The 19535-nt window shown below is 40.4% G+C and overlaps 1 protein-coding gene and 1 long non-coding RNA gene across 2 annotated transcripts in view; one reads left to right on the forward strand and one right to left on the reverse strand.

Annotated features, from left to right (window-relative positions):
• Nucleotides 1-529, forward strand: part of LOC108426282 — a 9955-nt gene extending 9426 nt beyond the window's left edge. Inside the window, exon 3 of the long non-coding RNA XR_005130196.1 lies at nucleotides 126-529. This is a non-coding gene — a long non-coding RNA (uncharacterized LOC108426282). The remainder of the gene's footprint in view (nucleotides 1-125) is intronic.
• LOC108426280 (BTB/POZ domain-containing protein 9) overlaps nucleotides 1-16577 on the reverse strand; it is a 23286-nt gene extending 6709 nt beyond the window's left edge. The window contains exons 1-6 of the mRNA XM_017695642.2: nucleotides 16345-16577; nucleotides 12507-12717; nucleotides 11489-11852; nucleotides 11074-11341; nucleotides 3321-3540; nucleotides 333-452 (exon numbers count right to left, since the gene is read on the reverse strand). Coding sequence (XP_017551131.1) covers nucleotides 333-452; nucleotides 3321-3540; nucleotides 11074-11341; nucleotides 11489-11852; nucleotides 12507-12694 — 1160 coding nt within the window. The 5' untranslated portion in view covers nucleotides 12695-12717; nucleotides 16345-16577. The remainder of the gene's footprint in view (nucleotides 1-332; nucleotides 453-3320; nucleotides 3541-11073; nucleotides 11342-11488; nucleotides 11853-12506; nucleotides 12718-16344) is intronic.
• Between the last annotated feature and the right edge of the window lie 2958 nt (nucleotides 16578-19535).

Raw genomic sequence — 19535 nt, forward strand, 5'->3', positions numbered from 1 at the left:
AAAATGCCCTTTACATTGTGTGTAAATTTTATTATGAATGGAGCAAAACAAACAGCCCAAAATGACTTGGAAAGATGTCTGGTTCCCTTGACTTGCATTATATGTTTTTTCTTTCTCCTCTAAAGTTTCAATTTTGGAGATACGAGGTTCAGCAGAGCAAGACGTTCCGGCCAACTGTATGCTTTCAACCTTGTGTGAACCGTGAACAGGACTATGTTCAACCACAATGCCTATGGATTTAAAAGGGCTCCTGTAGGTGTAACGTGTAGATGTCCCAATACTTTTGTCCATACAGTATGTGTGGGTGGCTGTTTTGGAAGGAAACCGTTTACCTGCACACTCGGGGAGGAAAGTAGAGATTCTGCCAGGAGCGGCAAAGGAACTTTGAGTGATCCACCACTCGCACCCAGTCCAGCTCATCCATAGACACTTCTATGTAATATGAGTAGGACCTACAAAGAGAGAAAGAGAAGCCCAGAGAAATGATTTGATGCAATATTTTTATATTAAAGGAACAGTTCAGCCAAAATACAAATTCAGTTTTCTCCTTGACCACATCTAAACTAACAACTCCTGGATAAGCAGCCCTTAAAAACAAATCTTTCTGGCTTTTTTGAAAGCACAGAGTGTGATGTAAACACTTCTAGTCCATATATAAACGGCTCGATTTGAATTTACTTCTGTTGTGAGGTCACAACCTTCATCTATGTATATTCACTTATTCAAGCTATAGCTGTTTAGCCCTGCCCATTCAAGCTGAAGTTATGAGAAGTGTTTCAGCTTGAATGAGGAGATTGCAGAACCATATGAGGGCGTTTCTGTGAGACACGCCCCCAGGAACGCCCCCGTAGAAGGTGGGCTTGGGAGTAAAAACCACAGTAACGTTGCTGAGTAAACAGAACTATGAGGCCGTTTTAGGTTAATAAAAATAAAAAATAGTAAGACTTTGAGAATAAAGTTGTAATATTTCATGATTAAAGATGTAAAGTTAGGAGAATAAACTCGCAATTTTTCAAGGATAAAGTGCACTAACTGTAGGGGGGCTGACAAAACAAGTTGGGGTCCGGGTTGCTACAACGGCGAAGACGCAGAGCGAGGCGGAGTTGTCTCCTTGTGGATCGATCATTCTGAGTATCAACATCACTGGCTGTGTTTACATGCAAAGATTTTTGCCAATCCGATTGAATACAATCAGATTACAGATTCAGACTGAGGTGTTGAGGTGTGTGAAATGCCACGCATGCCTGAAGGAGCGCTTAGAGTAAACGTTACCATGACAGCGAACATCACGTGACGTGCAGTCAGAATGAGATGAGCAGCAGTGAGCAGTGCTTGTGTTTTTACTTGCTTTAAACTGATGTCAGACTCAGGAAAACGTCCTTCACATGCACTTATAACGGAAGACGTTGTGCTCAGAGACACATAAGCTGGACGTCCGTCCCACCAGTCCCAGAGTATAAACTTCGTCTCCTCTACAGACCAGTTTCTGCTCCGCCGTGTTGAACGGTATAAACCTTTTCACTATGATGTGACACACATGCGCAGAACGTACTTGCACGTTCCGATAGGGAATGTAATCGGATTCAGGCCTTTATATGGCTATTATTCTTCTATTTAACGGATTATTTACAGGTTTACCCACCTCATTCAATCGGATAGAAATCGTATTCTGAATGGCCTCAATCGGACTAGACTATTCCGATTGAGGTGTTTACATGGACGTATTCTATTCCGATTGAGCAATTAGTCGGATTATTAACAGATTATTAGGCTGCACGTAACCGTGGCTACTGTCTGCGATACTTCATGCTCTCTTTGAACGGAGATGTAGCCCCGATAGCCGTGTAGACGGTCAGTGCCTGCGATTCTCCTTCAACAAAACAGAATTTCCATCTGAGCCTTTAGTCTAAATAAACACATTTTCTTGCACAGCCATCTCAACCGTTTCTTATACTAATAACAGGCTGGTGCTGATGTGTCAGCAGAGACATGGAGACGCTCCTCAACGTGCCTCATTTTAACAGGAGGGGGTTTGTTACCTTTCTTTTGCAAACCCTCTGGCCATAATATTGCGACCCTTCCTGGTAATATCCCACTGTAATTCTACGATATTACCATCGAAATAGTATGGCTTTATTCTCAAAGTCTACTGTTTTAATAACAAGGGTCCTAAAATGCCGTCGTACAGAAGAGTGTGGAAAAAACAGGGAAGATTAAAAGGCTCGAGATCACGGAGCGCTTTGATTACAGGTTATGACGTCGGTAAGTTTACTGTTACATTAATGTTTTAGCACCACGGTAGCCCCAGCTGAATAAAGACCACTAGGATTGTAATTGAATGCTTTTTGCCTCCTAATGGTTACCATTAGAGACCACTAGTTTCCAAACATAATTAGAAATGTATCTGGAATCAGTCGGGTCACCTGGTAAACCATTAGGATCCTTTATATTATCAACCCATCGGGAAAAGCCAAAACGCATCACAAACCCCCAAGAACCAACAACAATTCTTAATGGTTTGTTTGTGTTTTTTCGTCATACGTTAACTTTTTAATCCATGATTACACATTCATGTAAATAATGGTTGGTGCGGAGCAGATTGCGTAGTACTGCTGAAAACACCGCTCACTGCTGCCGTTATGATGCATTCAGACCACAAGTTCAAGTCGGGGATCACAAAACTGCGAGACAGAACTCTAAAAATGACCAGACGCTATAGATTCACAAATATTTGCTTTTAAATGCTGAGTGCTCATTAGCTAAATGTGTAGAAACAATATTAATTTCGTGTTAGTTACGTCTTTATAAATACTGATGTATTTTCCCCATTGAGTCGTATCCACCAATGACAAAACACATTTTGCTGATACATTGGCCAATGAATGATAAGGGAGCTGGAGTTCTTGTTTCACAGAAACGCTTTTCATTGCAATTAGACTCTAATGGCTTGAATTGCTTTCTGAATGCAGTACAGCCAATCAGAACAGAGCCCATTTACATTCATCAGTCTTAAAGGCACAGTGACAAAAACAGCCTGTTTAATTATGAGCAATAACGATATACTGATATGATACACTTACTTTTCACGTAAAGACTTGATATGGTTTGGGGAAAGTGTGTGATGATGTAACCATGCAGTTTCCACAATGCAAATTTTTGGGCTATATGCTCCCACAGCTTTGCTGTAGAAACTTCAGACACCATCTCTTTACTAATTGCCTACATTTCAGTTTAGGGGAAAACTGTCAAATATGATTTTTGACGTAACTATCACTTTAATGTCTTTTCGGGTGTTGGTTTGAAGTTGGTGGGTGGTGTACCTGCTGTCCCGATCCCACAGAAGGATGCGGATGTGGTTGATGATGAAGGCCTGGCCGAGCTTCACCTGGATCCCCGCTCGGCCGTCCTCTTCAATGGGGTGTCGAGAGAAGCCGTGGTCCAGGTCGTAGTTCTGAGTGTCTCCATCCAGTAGCGCCGACTTCAACTCACCTTTCACCACCTGAGCTCCGTACTTCATTGTAGCAATGTTCTCCTCAGGAACTACACAGAAACACAGAAAAACACACAAGTTTAACTGCTAGGTCAACAAAGCATACCAGGCATTAAAGGGCCCATATGGTGCCATAGTCTGAATAGGTGGAAAAATGTAAATGCTTTGGCTTTTGTGACGTAACAGAAGCAAATGTTTTTGCAGTTCAGCTTATATATATATATGGGCTGTATGGATTGATGGATATTTTTTATAAATGGTAGAGTTTACATCAAACATTAAACCCTTAAAAATAAATAAATAAATAAATAAAAGTTTTCCATTATATGGACTCTTTAAGATAACCTTTACAAGATTTTATCAACTCATTTTCATTTCACAAAACCTAAAAAATCTGCACCAAACTAAATGTATAGGCTCATGCAAAACTGCATGCATAAATTTGAATCAGAGAATTACCAGATGGTAGTTTTTCAGGGTTTTATTCAATATCATGTGTTTCTGCCTCAAGATCTGATCACCACTTTTCAAATATGAGGCATCCTGGACATATATTTATTTATTTGTTTGTTTATTTATATATTTAATTCCTGGGCCAACATTCCTTGGCCACACCACCACCCCCACTTCTCCAGGAGACACATTATTATTTCTTTTTCACTTTGTTATTAAAGTCACAGCTCATCATTTATTAATAATCATACAGATATAAGGTGATGTGGCACCACAACCACCCAACACCCCTCCAAACACCACCACGCTCTGACACACTGCTAGAATTTATGCAAGCGGCGATCCTTTTGCACATATATATAAAGACGTGTCGTCTGCTGTTGCTGTAGTGTTTGTAAAGGAGATGCTGTAGAAAAACGGCTTTATAATATTTTGCACAATTAAGAGCTCAGCTTAAAATCCTTTGCATCCCTGTTGGTAATCTTGTCAAGTCTTGGCAAGTTAAGTCCAGCTGGTAGCTTTTTAAAACATAGGGAAATGTGAAGGACAGTTTGGATGTGCCCATACACAAACAAAACGTAGGAAGCACTTTATTAAACGCTCTAGGTAAGAGAACGGTGCTGCATACAAACATACCTAATAAAGTGGCCGGTGAGTGTAATTTGTTCAATTGCTTGTTAACACAAATAGCTAATCAGCCAATCACACGGCTGCAACTCAGTGCATTTAGGCATGTAGAGGTGGTCAAGACGACTTGCTGAAGTGCAGACCGAGCATCAGAACGGGGAAGAAAGGGGATTTAAGGGGCTTTGAACGTGGCGTGGTTGTTGGTGCCAGACGGGCTGGTCTGAGTATTTCAGAAACTGCTGATCTGCTGGGATTTTCACGCTCAACCATCTCTAGGGTTTACAGAGAACGGTCCGAAAAAGAGGAAACATCCAGTGAGCGGTCAGTCGTGTGGACGAAAATGCCTTGTTGATGTGAGAGGTCAGAGGAGAATGGGCAGACTGGTTCCAGATGATAGAAAGACAACAGGAACTCAAATAACCAACCAGAATCTCTGAGGAACGTTTCCAACACCTTGTTGAAAGTCTGCCACGAAGAATTAAGGCAGTTCTGAAGGCAAAAGGGGGTCCAACCTTTAACTAGCAAGGTGTACCTAATAAAGTGGCCAGTGAGTATGTTCTGTTAAGCTTTTAGTTAAAGTAGATATCGCATTTTTGTTTAGGTTATGCCTGGATAGATTGTTTCGTTTCGTTGGCATCATCCACAGCTGTTTTCTCTGCGGAAGCGCCAACCTTGTAGAAAGGTTGACGCTGGAACTTTATATGCTCGTTACTTCTGAACAGTCTACCCTGCACAACGGACAAACTGTACACGTGATGAATTTTCAGCCAAGTCTGTTGTGGTTTAAATCATTACCATATCTTCCACATCAGCCTCTATTACCCAATATCACCTAGACTTCACAAAGGGTTGCAGCACCTCTACAGCTCAAATAGTCTGAACACATAACGGTTCTACTTTTTTATTTACAGATTTGTTCTGATTGTGAAATTGATCAAATTTGGTTTCAGATAAATTTATAAAATCAAGAATGAAGTTGATCACATTAATATCCAAGAATTCATCGTATTTCAAAGTGGAGAGGAAGTCTTAAGGTAGATATAAAAAAAATAGGCATATTACAGTAAATTATGGATTATTTTCATAGAATTCTGGAAATACTGAATAAAACATGCAGAATTTTTTGTAATATGTAATTATTGTACATGAAATTACTTGTTAATGTTACAAGTCTGTAAAATGTTTTATGAAGAGTTTCCAGTGGGTTTATATTTTCTGACTCATTAGTAAAGCGACAGATCTAGAGGCTCTCTGAAGATTAAGATGAGGTAAGATATCTTATCTTAAAGCGACAGATCTAGAGGCTCTCTGAAGATTAAGATGAGGTAAGATATCTTATCTTATCTTAAAGCGACAGATCTAGAGGCTCTCTGAAGATTAAGATGAGGTAAGATATCTTATCTTAAAGCGACAGATCTAGAGGCTCTCTGAAGATTAAGATGAGGTAAGATATCTTATCTTAAAGCGACAGATCTAGAGACTCTCTGAAGATTAAGATGAGGTAAGATATCTTATCTTAAAGCGACAGATCTAGAGGCTCTCTGAAGATTAAGATGAGGTAAGATATCTTATCTTATCTTAAAGCGACAGATCTAGAGGCTCTCTGAAGATTAAGATGAGGTAAGATATCTTATCTTAAAGCGACAGATCTAGAGGCTCTCTGAAGATTAAGATGAGGTAAGATATCTTATCTTAAAGCGACAGATCTAGAGACTCTCTGAAGATTAAGATGAGGTAAGATATCTTATCTTATCTTAAAGCGACAGATCTAGAGACTCTCTGAAGATTAAGATGAGGTAAGATATCTTATCTTAAAGCGACAGATCTAGAGGCTCTCTGAAGATTAAGATGAGGTAAGATATCTTATCTTATCTTAAAGCGACAGATCTAGAGGCTCTCTGAAGATTAAGATGAGGTAAGATATCTTATCTTATCTTAAAGCGACAGATCTAGAGACTCTCTGAAGATTAAGATGAGGTAAGATATCTTATCTTAAAGCGACAGATCTAGAGGCTCTCTGAAGATTAAGATGAGGTAAGATATCTTATCTTAAAGCGACAGATCTAGAGACTCTCTGAAGATTAAGATGAGGTAAGATATCTTATCTTAAAGCGACAGATCTAGAGACTCTCTGAAGATTAAGATGAGGTAAGATATCTTATCTTAAAGCGACAGATCTAGAGACTCTCTGAAGATTAAGATGAGGTAAGATATCTTATCTTAAAGCGACAGATCTAGAGGCTCTCTGAAGATTAAGATGAGGTAAGATATCTTATCTTATCTTAAAGCGACAGATCTAGAGGCTCTCTGAAGATTAAGATGAGGTAAGATATCTTATCTTAAAGCGACAGATCTAGAGACTCTCTGAAGATTAAGATGAGGTAAGATATCTTATCTTAAAGCGACAGATCTAGAGACTCTCTGAAGATTAAGATGAGGTAAGATATCTTATCTTATCTTAAAGCGACAGATCTAGAGGCTCTCTGAAGATTAAGATGAGGTAAGATATCTTATCTTAAAGCGACAGATCTAGAGGCTCTCTGAAGATTAAGATGAGGTAAGATATCTTATCTTAAAGCGACAGATCTAGAGGCTCTCTGAAGATTAAGATGAGGTAAGATATCTTATCTTAAAGCGACAGATCTAGAGACTCTCTGAAGATTAAGATGAGGTAAGATATCTTATCTTAAAGCGACAGATCTAGAGACTCTCTGAAGATTAAGATGAGGTAAGATATCTTATCTTATCTTAAAGCGACAGATCTAGAGGCTCTCTGAAGATTAAGATGAGGTAAGATATCTTATCTTAAAGCGACAGATCTAGAGGCTCTCTGAAGATTAAGATGAGGTAAGATATCTTATCTTAAAGCGACAGATCTAGAGGCTCTCTGAAGATTAAGATGAGGTAAGATATCTTATCTTAAAGCGACAGATCTAGAGGCTCTCTGAAGATTAAGATGAGGTAAGATATCTTATCTTAAAGCGACAGATCTAGAGGCTCTCTGAAGATTAAGATGAGGTAAGATATCTTATCTTAAAGCGACAGATCTAGAGACTCTCTGAAGATTAAGATGAGGTAAGATATCTTATCTTAAAGCGACAGATCTAGAGACTCTCTGAAGATTAAGATGAGGTAAGATATCTTATCTTAAAGCGACAGATCTAGAGACTCTCTGAAGATTAAGATGAGGTAAGATATCTTATCTTATCTTAAAGCGACAGATCTAGAGGCTCTCTGAAGATTAAGATGAGGTAAGATATCTTATCTTAAAGCGACAGATCTAGAGGCTCTCTGAAGATTAAGATGAGGTAAGATATCTTATCTTAAAGCGACAGATCTAGAGGCTCTCTGAAGATTAAGATGAGGTAAGATATCTTATCTTAAAGCGACAGATCTAGAGGCTCTCTGAAGATTAAGATGAGATAAGATATCTTATCTTAAAGCGACAGATCTAGAGGCTCTCTGAAGATTAAGATGAGGTAAGATATCTTATCTTAAAGCGACAGATCTAGAGACTCTCTGAAGATTAAGATGAGGTAAGATATCTTATCTTATCTTAAAGCGACAGATCTAGAGGCTCTCTGAAGATTAAGATGAGGTAAGATATCTTATCTTAAAGCGACAGATCTAGAGGCTCTCTGAAGATTAAGATGAGGTAAGATATCTTATCTTAAAGCGACAGATCTAGAGGCTCTCTGAAGATTAAGATGAGGTAAGATATCTTATCTTAAAGCGACAGATCTAGAGACTCTCTGAAGATTAAGATGAGGTAAGATATCTTATCTTATCTTAAAGCGACAGATCTAGAGACTCTCTGAAGATTAAGATGAGGTAAGATATCTTATCTTATCTTAAAGCGACAGATCTAGAGGCTCTCTGAAGATTAAGATGAGGTAAGATATCTTATCTTAAAGCGACAGATCTAGAGGCTCTCTGAAGATTAAGATGAGGTAAGATATCTTATCTTAAAGCGACAGATCTAGAGGCTCTCTGAAGATTAAGATGAGGTAAGATATCTTATCTTATCTTAAAGCGACAGATCTAGAGACTCTCTGAAGATTAAGATGAGGTAAGATATCTTATCTTAAACCGACAGATCTAGAGGCTCTCTGAAGATTAAGATGAGGTAAGATATCTTATCTTAAAGCGACAGATCTAGAGACTCTCTGAAGATTAAGATGAGGTAAGATATCTTATCTTAAAGCGACAGATCTAGAGACTCTCTGAAGATTAAGATGAGGTAAGATATCTTATCTTAAAGCGACAGATCTAGAGACTCTCTGAAGATTAAGATGAGGTAAGATATCTTATCTTAAAGCGACAGATCTAGAGGCTCTCTGAAGATTAAGATGAGGTAAGATATCTTATCTTAAAGCGACAGATCTAGAGGCTCTCTGAAGATTAAGATGAGGTAAGATATCTTATCTTAAAGCGACAGATCTAGAGACTCTCTGAAGATTAAGATGAGGTAAGATATCTTATCTTATCTTAAAGCGACAGATCTAGAGGCTCTCTGAAGATTAAGATGAGGTAAGATATCTTATCTTAAAGCGACAGATCTAGAGGCTCTCTGAAGATTAAGATGAGGTAAGATATCTTATCTTAAAGCGACAGATCTAGAGGCTCTCTGAAGATTAAGATGAGGTAAGATATCTTATCTTAAAGCGACAGATCTAGAGGCTCTCTGAAGATTAAGATGAGGTAAGATATCTTATCTTATCTTAAAGCGACAGATCTAGAGACTCTCTGAAGATTAAGATGAGGTAAGATATCTTATCTTAAAGCGACAGATCTAGAGACTCTCTGAAGATTAAGATGAGGTAAGATATCTTATCTTAAAGCGACAGATCTAGAGACTCTCTGAAGATTAAGATGAGGTAAGATATCTTATCTTAAAGCGACAGATCTAGAGACTCTCTGAAGATTAAGATGAGGTAAGATATCTTATCTTATCTTAAAGCGACAGATCTAGAGGCTCTCTGAAGATTAAGATGAGGTAAGATATCTTATCTTAAAGCGACAGATCTAGAGGCTCTCTGAAGATTAAGATGAGGTAAGATATCTTATCTTAAAGCGACAGATCTAGAGGCTCTCTGAAGATTAAGATGAGGTAAGATATCTTATCTTAAAGCGACAGATCTAGAGGCTCTCTGAAGATTAAGATGAGGTAAGATATCTTATCTTAAAGCGACAGATCTAGAGGCTCTCTGAAGATTAAGATGAGGTAAGATATCTTATCTTAAAGCGACAGATCTAGAGGCTCTCTGAAGATTAAGATGAGATAAGATATCTTATCTTAAAGCGACAGATCTAGAGACTCTCTGAAGATTAAGATGAGATAAGATATCTTATCTTAAAGCGACAGATCTAGAGGCTCTCTGAAGATTAAGATGAGATAAGATATCTTATCTTAAAGCGACAGATCTAGAGGCTCTCTGAAGATTAAGATGAGGTAAGATATCTTATCTTAAAGCGACAGATCTAGAGGCTCTCTGAAGATTAAGATGAGGTAAGATATCTTATCTTAAAGCGACAGATCTAGAGGCTCTCTGAAGATTAAGATGAGATAAGATATCTTATCTTATCTTAAAGCGACAGACCTAGAGGCTCTCTGAAGATTAAGATGAGGTAAGATATCTTATCTTAAAGCGACAGATCTAGAGGCTCTCTGAAGATTAAGATGAGGTAAGATATCTTATCTTAAAGCGACAGATCTAGAGGCTCTCTGAAGATTAAGATGAGGTAAGATATCTTATCTTATCTTAAAGCGACAGATCTAGAGGCTCTCTGAAGATTAAGATGAGATAAGATATCTTATCTTATCTTAAAGCGACAGATCTAGAGGCTCTCTGAAGATTAAGATGAGGTAAGATATCTTATCTTAAAGCGACAGATCTAGAGGCTCTCTGAAGATTAAGATGAGGTAAGATATCTTATCTTAAAGCGACAGATCTAGAGGCTCTCTGAAGATTAAGATGAGGTAAGATATCTTATCTTAAAGCGACAGATCTAGAGGCTCTCTGAAGATTAAGATGAGATAAGATATCTTATCTTAAAGCGACAGATCTAGAGGCTCTCTGAAGATTAAGATGAGATAAGATATCTTATCTTATCTTAAAGCGACAGATCTAGAGGCTCTCTGAAGATTAAGATGAGGTAAGATATCTTATCTTAAAGCGACAGTTCTAGAGGCTCTCTGAAGATTAAGATGAGGTAAGATATCTTATCTTAAAGCGACAGATCTAGAGGCTCTCTGAAGATTAAGATGAGGTAAGATATCTTATCTTAAAGCGACAGATCTAGAGGCTCTCTGAAGATTAAGATGAGGTAAGATATCTTATCTTAAAGCGACAGATCTAGAGGCTCTCTGAAGATTAAGATGAGGTAAGATATCTTATCTTAAAGCGACAGATCTAGAGGCTCTCTGAAGATTAAGATGAGGTAAGATATCTTATCTTAAAGCGACAGATCTAGAGGCTCTCTGAAGATTAAACTAAACTCACTGAGCATGCCGCGGTAGTTCAGATCCATGTCTCTGCTTTCAGAACGCAACTTGATGGCATCCAGTAGATCGTCAGGACTGACCAGCCCTGAGGGTCGTACCACATTCAGCATCTCCGTCAGGGTCATGAGCGGCAGGCGTACCATTGACATCACCTCCTGCGTGGCCTCTGCCTCTCCATTCTGGCGACACCAACGGCACAAAGCCTGGAAGATTTCTTTCTCGCTGGCTGCGAAGGAATCCCGACAGACCACTGTCAGCAAAGCTGCCTACAAATACACAGGAAAGTCAGAAAAATACAGGGATTAACACAGAAGAACAGCACGGAACAGTGTGGTAGAGACGAACCAGACACAGGACTACTGCTCCTTTACAGAGTAACACAATTTAGCAGAACCACCCAAAGCGGCTTTTACCTTAGAGAGGGAGAGGAAGCCATCTGAGGCCAGCACCTCGGGGGCATGTCGGTCCATGTAGGCACAACAGGCGGAGCTGAGTGCGCTGAGACCGTACAGAGTGGCCACGTCGAACACCAGGCACACGTTGTGAGTGTTTAAGATGGTTCGCAGAAACTCAGAAGTGGAGTCCTCCAAGAGCTGCAGGCCGTAGCGATGCGCTAAACCCAGAAAGTCCAGCAGGACCTCCTCCCGAGCCGCACTGAGGCTGACCCGGCCCGTGTAGATGTAACCCAGCAGCATGGAGAAGGCTTCAGCTCGAGTCTCCTCTAGACACACCTCCGCCTGCGGCTGAGACTCCTTCATCCCACCGTACAGCAGAGCTCTGCAGGGCAGTCATCAGTACTGATTACATCAACACTTGACTATCTAATGATGATGATGATATTAACAGTTACCCAAGCAATAAGAGCCCATGAAGAACTTTTCAAAGATAAACAGTGAAACTTTAAAGAAGCTTCATTCAAAATATATAATCATTCTGCGTTAAAAAAGGCTTATAAATACGTGTCAATGGTGAGAGAGCAGAAGATTTTAAAAATGTGTCATCATGCAATCGGCCCATTTATTACTGCTAATCGAGAAGGTAAATTTTAATTAATTAATCAATACATATAGCTCGCAAAGTTAAAAGTAGTCAGCAAAAACAAAATGCAATGCTTTTCAATTGAGACATGTGTCTAGTCAAATTTTGGCAAAAAAGACAAATATGATGGACTGTGTGAATCATTTTGATGGTTCTGACATCCCTTAAATACACAGGCTGGGTTTAAAAATGCTGCAGTGCACCATGATGACTAGATCTGATGGTGGCAATTCAGCTGTAGTGATTTTAGAATGTCAAAATTAATTATAATAATATCTAATAAAATATGCATTTAATTGGAACCAGACTCTGCAGGAAGGTAATTCTCCAGGACCAGGGATGGAAACCACTGCCGAATGTCGAACAGCAGAGACCAGGCTTTACCCAGAGTACCTGAAATAGTGACAACGTGCTGCCAGAATGACGCGATGTGCCGGAAAACGTTTCTGCTCCACCACAAATGTCACATCGCTGTACTCCTCCCCCGGTATGAGCGCCCCCAGCTGCTCAGACAGCAGGTCAACATGATCGATCTCCGACACGGAGCCCAGGGGGCGTAACGGGTGGCTGCTACTGCTCATCACCGCTGCTGCAGCTGTACCATCTGTCAGGAGAACAATTACAAGACAATTTAATGCAAAAACAAACAAAAAAAGTGTACAGCATGAGCCAATTACACAGCTATCAAATCCCCTTTATCGACTCCAGAGTCCTAAAGGAATCACAGCCAGCCAGAAGAAATATTCTAAATAATGTCTTCTCTTAATCTAATTTACGTCTCCCGAGTCCTGGTTGAGTCAACTCACCCTCGTCTGGGCAGAATAACGCCAGCCTTACACCAAAACGCCTTATAAGCGATTTCACTATCGCAGACAAACTTCCGATATCGGAATAAAACCATGAGTCTTACTTAAAACAACAATAAATATATTTACCTAAAATGTAAACTAGAGAAAAGCATTACTGAGTTTCTGTTACAGTGGTTTCTTATTTTGTTTGTTCCTTATTTATGGTTCATAACACACAGTCAACAACGCGGGACCACTGCATGTTCCGTGGTAAATAAAGGTTATTCAGGTTAGTTAAAGAATACTAGATGGTGTGCGAGAATATACACTTCTACAGGGAACCCGGGATCTTTACACGTCAACGTATCCCGTTTCTATCACTACAGAGCGGAGAAGGAAAAGGGCTTCTCAAATCAAATCAAATCAAATTTATTTGTAGCGCTTTTTACAACGGATGTTGTCACAAAGCAGCTTTACAGAATTTCAGAAAAGACAAAGTTTCAACAGGAGTGTAAGAATGTACAGAAACCCCCTGGTGGGCAAGCCAGGGGCAACAGTGGCGAGGAGAACCTCCCTCAGAACTGAGGAAGAAACCTTGGGAGGAACCAGGCTCACCAGGGGGGACCCGTCCTCCTCTGGTCAAACTACCTACAAGTGATTATACTACTAATATTAATAGCAGTAATATTGATATTAGGAATATCTAGGAGTCTATGAGAACATCAGGGTAGGGTGGGCAGCTCATCCAAGGCAGGTGGTGGCAGCTGGGGCGTGGGCAGCTGGTCTGAAGTGGGTAGCACTTCTCTGCTTGTAAATGTCCAGCAGGCGCATGATGGGCAATAATCTCAAACATCTAGGTGCAGTCTTGTAAACAGTGGCCCTGCAAGACCCCCAGTCCTCGCAAAATCAGTTTGTGACTGAAAATCTGACAGATGTGAGAGAGCGTCAGACACCAAGTCTTTTCAGAGTCAATGGGTCTGAATTCTACTCTTTTCAGAGTTTTCTAGTATAAGGTTGGCTTAATTACACAAGATCTCAACAGGCCTCGTTCACCAGCCGTTCTGAAGAACACTTCTGACGTTCCCCAATGTCTCCTTATTTAGGTAAGAACAAAGTCTACACACACTCGAGCACAAAGGTGAGAGCAGCTCTGCGCTTTAAGAACACGGCACGAATCTGAGATACATTTTCTTGGGATCTTTCTCAAGAACACGTCCGAGAACAAACTTGGGAAGGTGTTGGTGAACGAGACCCAGTGTTTTCTTCAACAGCTCTCTTCAACATCTCCGAGATCCTTCAGCAGTCCAGCAGTACAGAAAGATAACTCGTGTTTTTCTCATCATTCTCCACAACATCGCGCAGTTAAACGCTGAAGCTCATCTTCGCTTTCCTCCTGATTTTGGAGGAGGTTTTGGAGGAAGAACTCCGAAGCACGTGATCCTTCATTAACACAACATTGCAACCTGCTTTCCTTCTCCAGGGACAACGGAAAGTCCACCCTAAAGATATTTTGGTTATGGTTACGTTCCTGCCTAAAACAAGTAATCAGCATATCGCTGCTGTCGGACGAAAACCTTGTATCTCCATTTTTTGGCATTTTTCAGTTTTTGACATAATCTGAAAGTATCAGTTACTCTTTACATTGTCTGTAAATTTTATGATGAATGGCCTTAAAGAAATGACCCAAAATGACACGGGAGAAATTGTGGTTCCATTGACTTACATTGAAAGTGAAGTAAGTTTTTTCCTTCTCCTGTAAAGTTACTGTTTTGGAGATACAAGGTTTTCTTCCAACAGCAGCGATATGCAGTACTGAGCAAAAGTCTGACACAGCTGTTATTATTATTTATCTATGTGGCCAGTAAAACACAATGTCACTGTAATAAAAACAAATACACACAGTCATAGATATCTAAGCTGTAAAGATACAGTTAGATCATCTATATATTGGATGGTAACTATGAGCAACGCAGTGTTTGTGGGTTTTTTCCCCGAATGCTTTACACATAACTATCTGAGATGGCTCTTGCAGACCACTGTACATTCTGTACAGTATTAGGTATAGCTGGCTATTTTTACACACTCTAAAATGGTCAATTGAATGGATCTTCCTTTCTCCAACTTTGTGACCCAAGCATTGCCCACACGAAAGCAAATTATGTGCCATGCCAATTAATATGGAGATGAATTTCTGCCAAATTTTGAAGCAATTACTACAGCGGACAAATGTGGAACGCAATGCACACAACACTACTGATCCACAGCGAGGTGAAGAAGGCAAGCCAGGATGAAAAACAGACCTCCCTACTGAAAAACACACAAAACACAAAGTTCTGCCTTTGGTGAAATGCTGAATCCGTGTTGACCACAATCTGCCTTGAAAGGTAAAGACTGCGCAGCACTTTAAACAGCTGAAAAGCAATAACAACAGTGAAAAGTAGTGCACGAAACATCACGAAACGGCACGCGAAATCAGTGCCAAGACGGAAAACGAAACCTCCACTGCAGCGTGAGAATCCTGATGGACTTTTTTTGTACTTCAGACCTTTCGCCTCAGAGCAGCTGGACACATGTGAGCCTGCATTTAAACAGCAACATGCAGAAAACGAGCCAAATCGAGAACCAACAGATCCATTAAATTGATCAAACACCGCTCAGGCATCTGCTGCCAGTGGAGAGCAACAGCCAGAGTCCTTCACATTTCAAGATGGGCTGCATCCACTTCTCACAGCTTCCACGCATTTAAGAAAACTTTAAATGCATGCACTGTTTTTTCAGTAAATACGTTTTGGCGTGTATTACGAGGGACTGTAATGTCATGTACGCATTGCATTTCACGTTTGTCCTCTGTAGTGAGGAAAACTGACTTCCAACTTGGCACAATTTCATCTCCATAAACCAGACACTGAAATAAAGGACGTTGAGTGGACTTGACTTCAGAAAGCTGGCCTTTAGTGCTGAGCTTTCACACTGCTGATTCTCATAAGGAAGCAGGTCCTGTGCTGTTAATTCCCAGTTCATGCCACACTTACATAACAATAATAATAATAATAATATCTAATAAAAGGCATTTTCCTTTTATAATCGATGACAAAATAGTCTTGTTTATTCACTAGGCTATACACTGAAGCTCGGGTTTTTAGCTTAATTACTGCTCACGACAAATAAACCAACAAAGACGCCTGAAAAGATGGCTTCTTATTCGATTTTGTCCGTTCCACCTTAAAAGACGCGGCGGTTACATTCTGGCGCCGGTTACTGCGGCGCCATTCAAGCCATTTAAGGTGGAACGGAAAATTCGAAAAAGAAGCCGCGTTCGGCGTATATTTTTGTCATATCTAGCGTTATGGGTGACTAAATCATTCCATATTCACCCGCTAAAACGTGTGCTGGGTGAGTTTAAAGCCAAAAGCCAAAGCTAAAAAGACCATTATTTATCCCACCGGCTCACTGCGGCTCTCCGTCCGTCCGCGCTATTTTGCTTGGTTTCTCTCTTTTTAGGCGTCAGATCCAGATCCACCATACGTGCTCGACAGTCGAAACGTAAATAAAAGGGTCAGTTCTCCGAATAAAGCCGGAGAAGCCGGGTAAAGGGTAAAAATGTGAAATGATACGGATGTGAAGGAAGAAAAACAGCTGCTCCGAAGCGGCGCTCAGCGCGAATAACCCGGATGTTTTTGTGTTTTTAACGGTTTTCGCTGAGACGGTTTGCGGAGGTGAGAATCCCCGCTCCTCTCGAACGCTAGAGGGCGCACCCGAGCGAGTCCACAATGAACGGGTGGCTATGGAGCATTTGAGCAAAGTCACAGTTTATAAACGCTTAAACAACTTTAATACAAACGAATGCAGTCTGGTCCTGAACCTCGAGCAGCACAAACATTTTAACGCGGTCGGTATACTTTTAAGAGCTTTCAAATTCGAGTTATTTGAGCTTAAAACGGCGCCTCATGTACATCCATGACGTCAGTGATCGCGAACAGCCAATGAGCTGCTCCGCTCGCCAATCAATCATCACTCTCTAGCAGCAAAGCCCCGCCTCCTGCTGCCCGAAACCCCTTTTGTGTGGAAAAAATGTTTTTATTTATTTAGTTTTTAAGTGAAACACATCCTTCTACTTTCTTCTTTTTTTGTAAATTAAGTTTTTTATTTATTTTTCACATATTTATCAGAAATAGTGTAATCAACGTAGAAAGAACAAACTTTCAAGAAAAACACACACACACACACACACACACAAGGAACTCGCTCTTTTCTCTAAAACAAGTTTCTTAGAGGTTTTCCCACTCACCGGAATGTTTATGCTTCCCTATTAATTTTGCTAACATTTTTCCACAGGAGGCATTTTCAGTTAAGGAGTTCATCCATACTCTAATTCCTACTGTTATGATACAAAACTCTGTCATGTTAATGTTGGGGGTTTCAGTTTTGCCTCCTAAAAGACAGTCTTGGTGACACTGGAATGCTGTAACCCAACCCATTTCCAAAAAATTTTCCAGAAATTCCAACACTTATTATCCTTCAGCACGCCCACTCTGTGAGTAAAGTCACAGCGCTTTATACTGAATTAGTTTTCCTTTTGCTTCACTTATATGTCTCCCATTATTAGCCAAAATGCCATCCCGTGTATTTTCATCAACAGCACATTCCAGATCCCAACTCCTTTCACCGGCTCTAGAACGCCTTCCACGGCACGTGGGTGCAGCTTTTAAACGATCCTTCTACTTCCTACAATTAAAGAGACGTCCTGAGTAAATGATTAGAAACTATATCGTTATTTGGTGCGTAGTTTACTCCAGTTCACTCGCGGGCGCCCCCGTTGTTGGTGTAACGGGGCGGCGGGGGAGGGGATTGATAGGAAGCCTCCTATAGAGAGAGAGATAACGCCCTCTGCTTGTGTGGAGTTGCTATAACGTCCCAGCTGCACTGCTTATGTAATCAAACTTATTTAGTCCTAAACTGTCTAAAATTAACAGTGGTGGACAGTAACTGAGTAACTGAGTAACTGAGTAAATGCAATTAGTTTCTGTACTTTAGTAGTTTTTTTCCTGTATCTGTACTTTATTGAAGTTTCTCCTTTCTGGGCGACTTTTTCCTTTCACTCCACTACATTTCAGAGTCTAATATCCGACTTTTTCCTCCTACATTTTGAGAAATCTGTCGTTCCTTTTGTTTTCTGTGTGTATAAAAACGTAACATGTCAAAACGAAAGAAGCGCAAAGCCAGAGCACCAATCAGGGCCCAGCGGTCACTTTGTTTAGAGCTGGTTTTGACCTGTTGGTCATACCGACCCAGTGCAGCACGCGGTTCAACGTCAGCGCAGCAGCGTAAAACTTTGGGAGAGTCTGTTCAACATAAATGATGAACTAACCTAACTTTGTGTAAATAGAGCTCAATATAGAAATATGTCCACATATGCAGTCGAGACTGACGCGGCTTTTTTCTGAATTTCTACAAACACCAGTTCATTTTATAGTAAATGAGTTTGGGCTGGTTTATGTTTATGAACAGACGCCTACAGATCAACATAGTAAAGGAGCTCATCTGTGATCCTGAGTTTAAAGCCAGTTTTTATTCAACTTAAACTTGGAACTAAGTTGTAAATAAATCTGAAACTGAAACTTTGCTTGTGTGTAAAAAGTGATTTCAGAGCCACTCGGTTCTCCCTGATGGAAACTGTTTACCTTCAGTGTTTTGTGCTTCTGATCATTTTAATAGACGTCAGCGTCACTAATTAATGACGTTCTATTAAAAGACTGGTTTACCAAGAGAGACGCTGGAGGACTTTCACCTGAAATGAGTTCATGAAGCCAGTCTGGTTATAAAAATGATAACAGGACATCAGAGCCAGAATTACTCTTTTAGTACTTTTACTTTATACTTAAGTACATTTGAAGGGAAATACTTTAGTACTTTTATTCAAGTGGAGGTCTAAAGGGAGGAACTTCTACTTTTACTGGAGTAATATTTTACCTTGGGGGTCTCGACTTTAACTCAGGTACATGGCTTCTGTACTTCGTCCACCTCTGAAAATGAACCACACAAACCCTCAAACCGAATTTATGCACGCCTTCAAGTTCAAGCCATAACTCTATTCAGAATATAATATTCATTATCAACGCACTGCCATTCAAATGTTGGCAGTAGCTGTTTTCAGTGCTGTAAAACCAGTTCTATTGAGGTGAGGAAGAGGGTGCAGGCAGGATGGAGTGGGTGGAGACGGGTGTCAGGGCTGATGTGTGACAGAAGGACAGCAGCAAGAGTGAAAGGGAAGGTCTACAAGACAGCAGTGCGTCCTGCTATGATGTACGGTTTGGAGACTGTGGCTCTGTCTAAAAGACAGGAGGCTGAGCTGGAGGTGGCGGAGATGAAGATGCTGAGATTTTCGTTGGGAGTGACGAGGCTGGACAAGACTAGAAATGAGCAGATCAGAGGGACAGTGAAGGTGGAGCAGTTTGGAGATAAAGCCAGAGAGGCCAGGTTGAGATGGTGTGGACATGTGTTGAGGAGGAATAGTGGATATATTGGGCAAAGAGTGTTGGAGATGGAGCTGCCGGGTAGAAGGAGAAGAGGTAGACCTCAGAGAAGGTTTATGGATGTAGTGAAGGTGGACATGGAGATGGTCAGTGTGAAAGTA

This window comes from Pygocentrus nattereri, chromosome 4, assembly GCF_015220715.1.
Source record: "Pygocentrus nattereri isolate fPygNat1 chromosome 4, fPygNat1.pri, whole genome shotgun sequence".
NCBI lineage: Eukaryota > Metazoa > Chordata > Actinopteri > Characiformes > Serrasalmidae > Pygocentrus > Pygocentrus nattereri.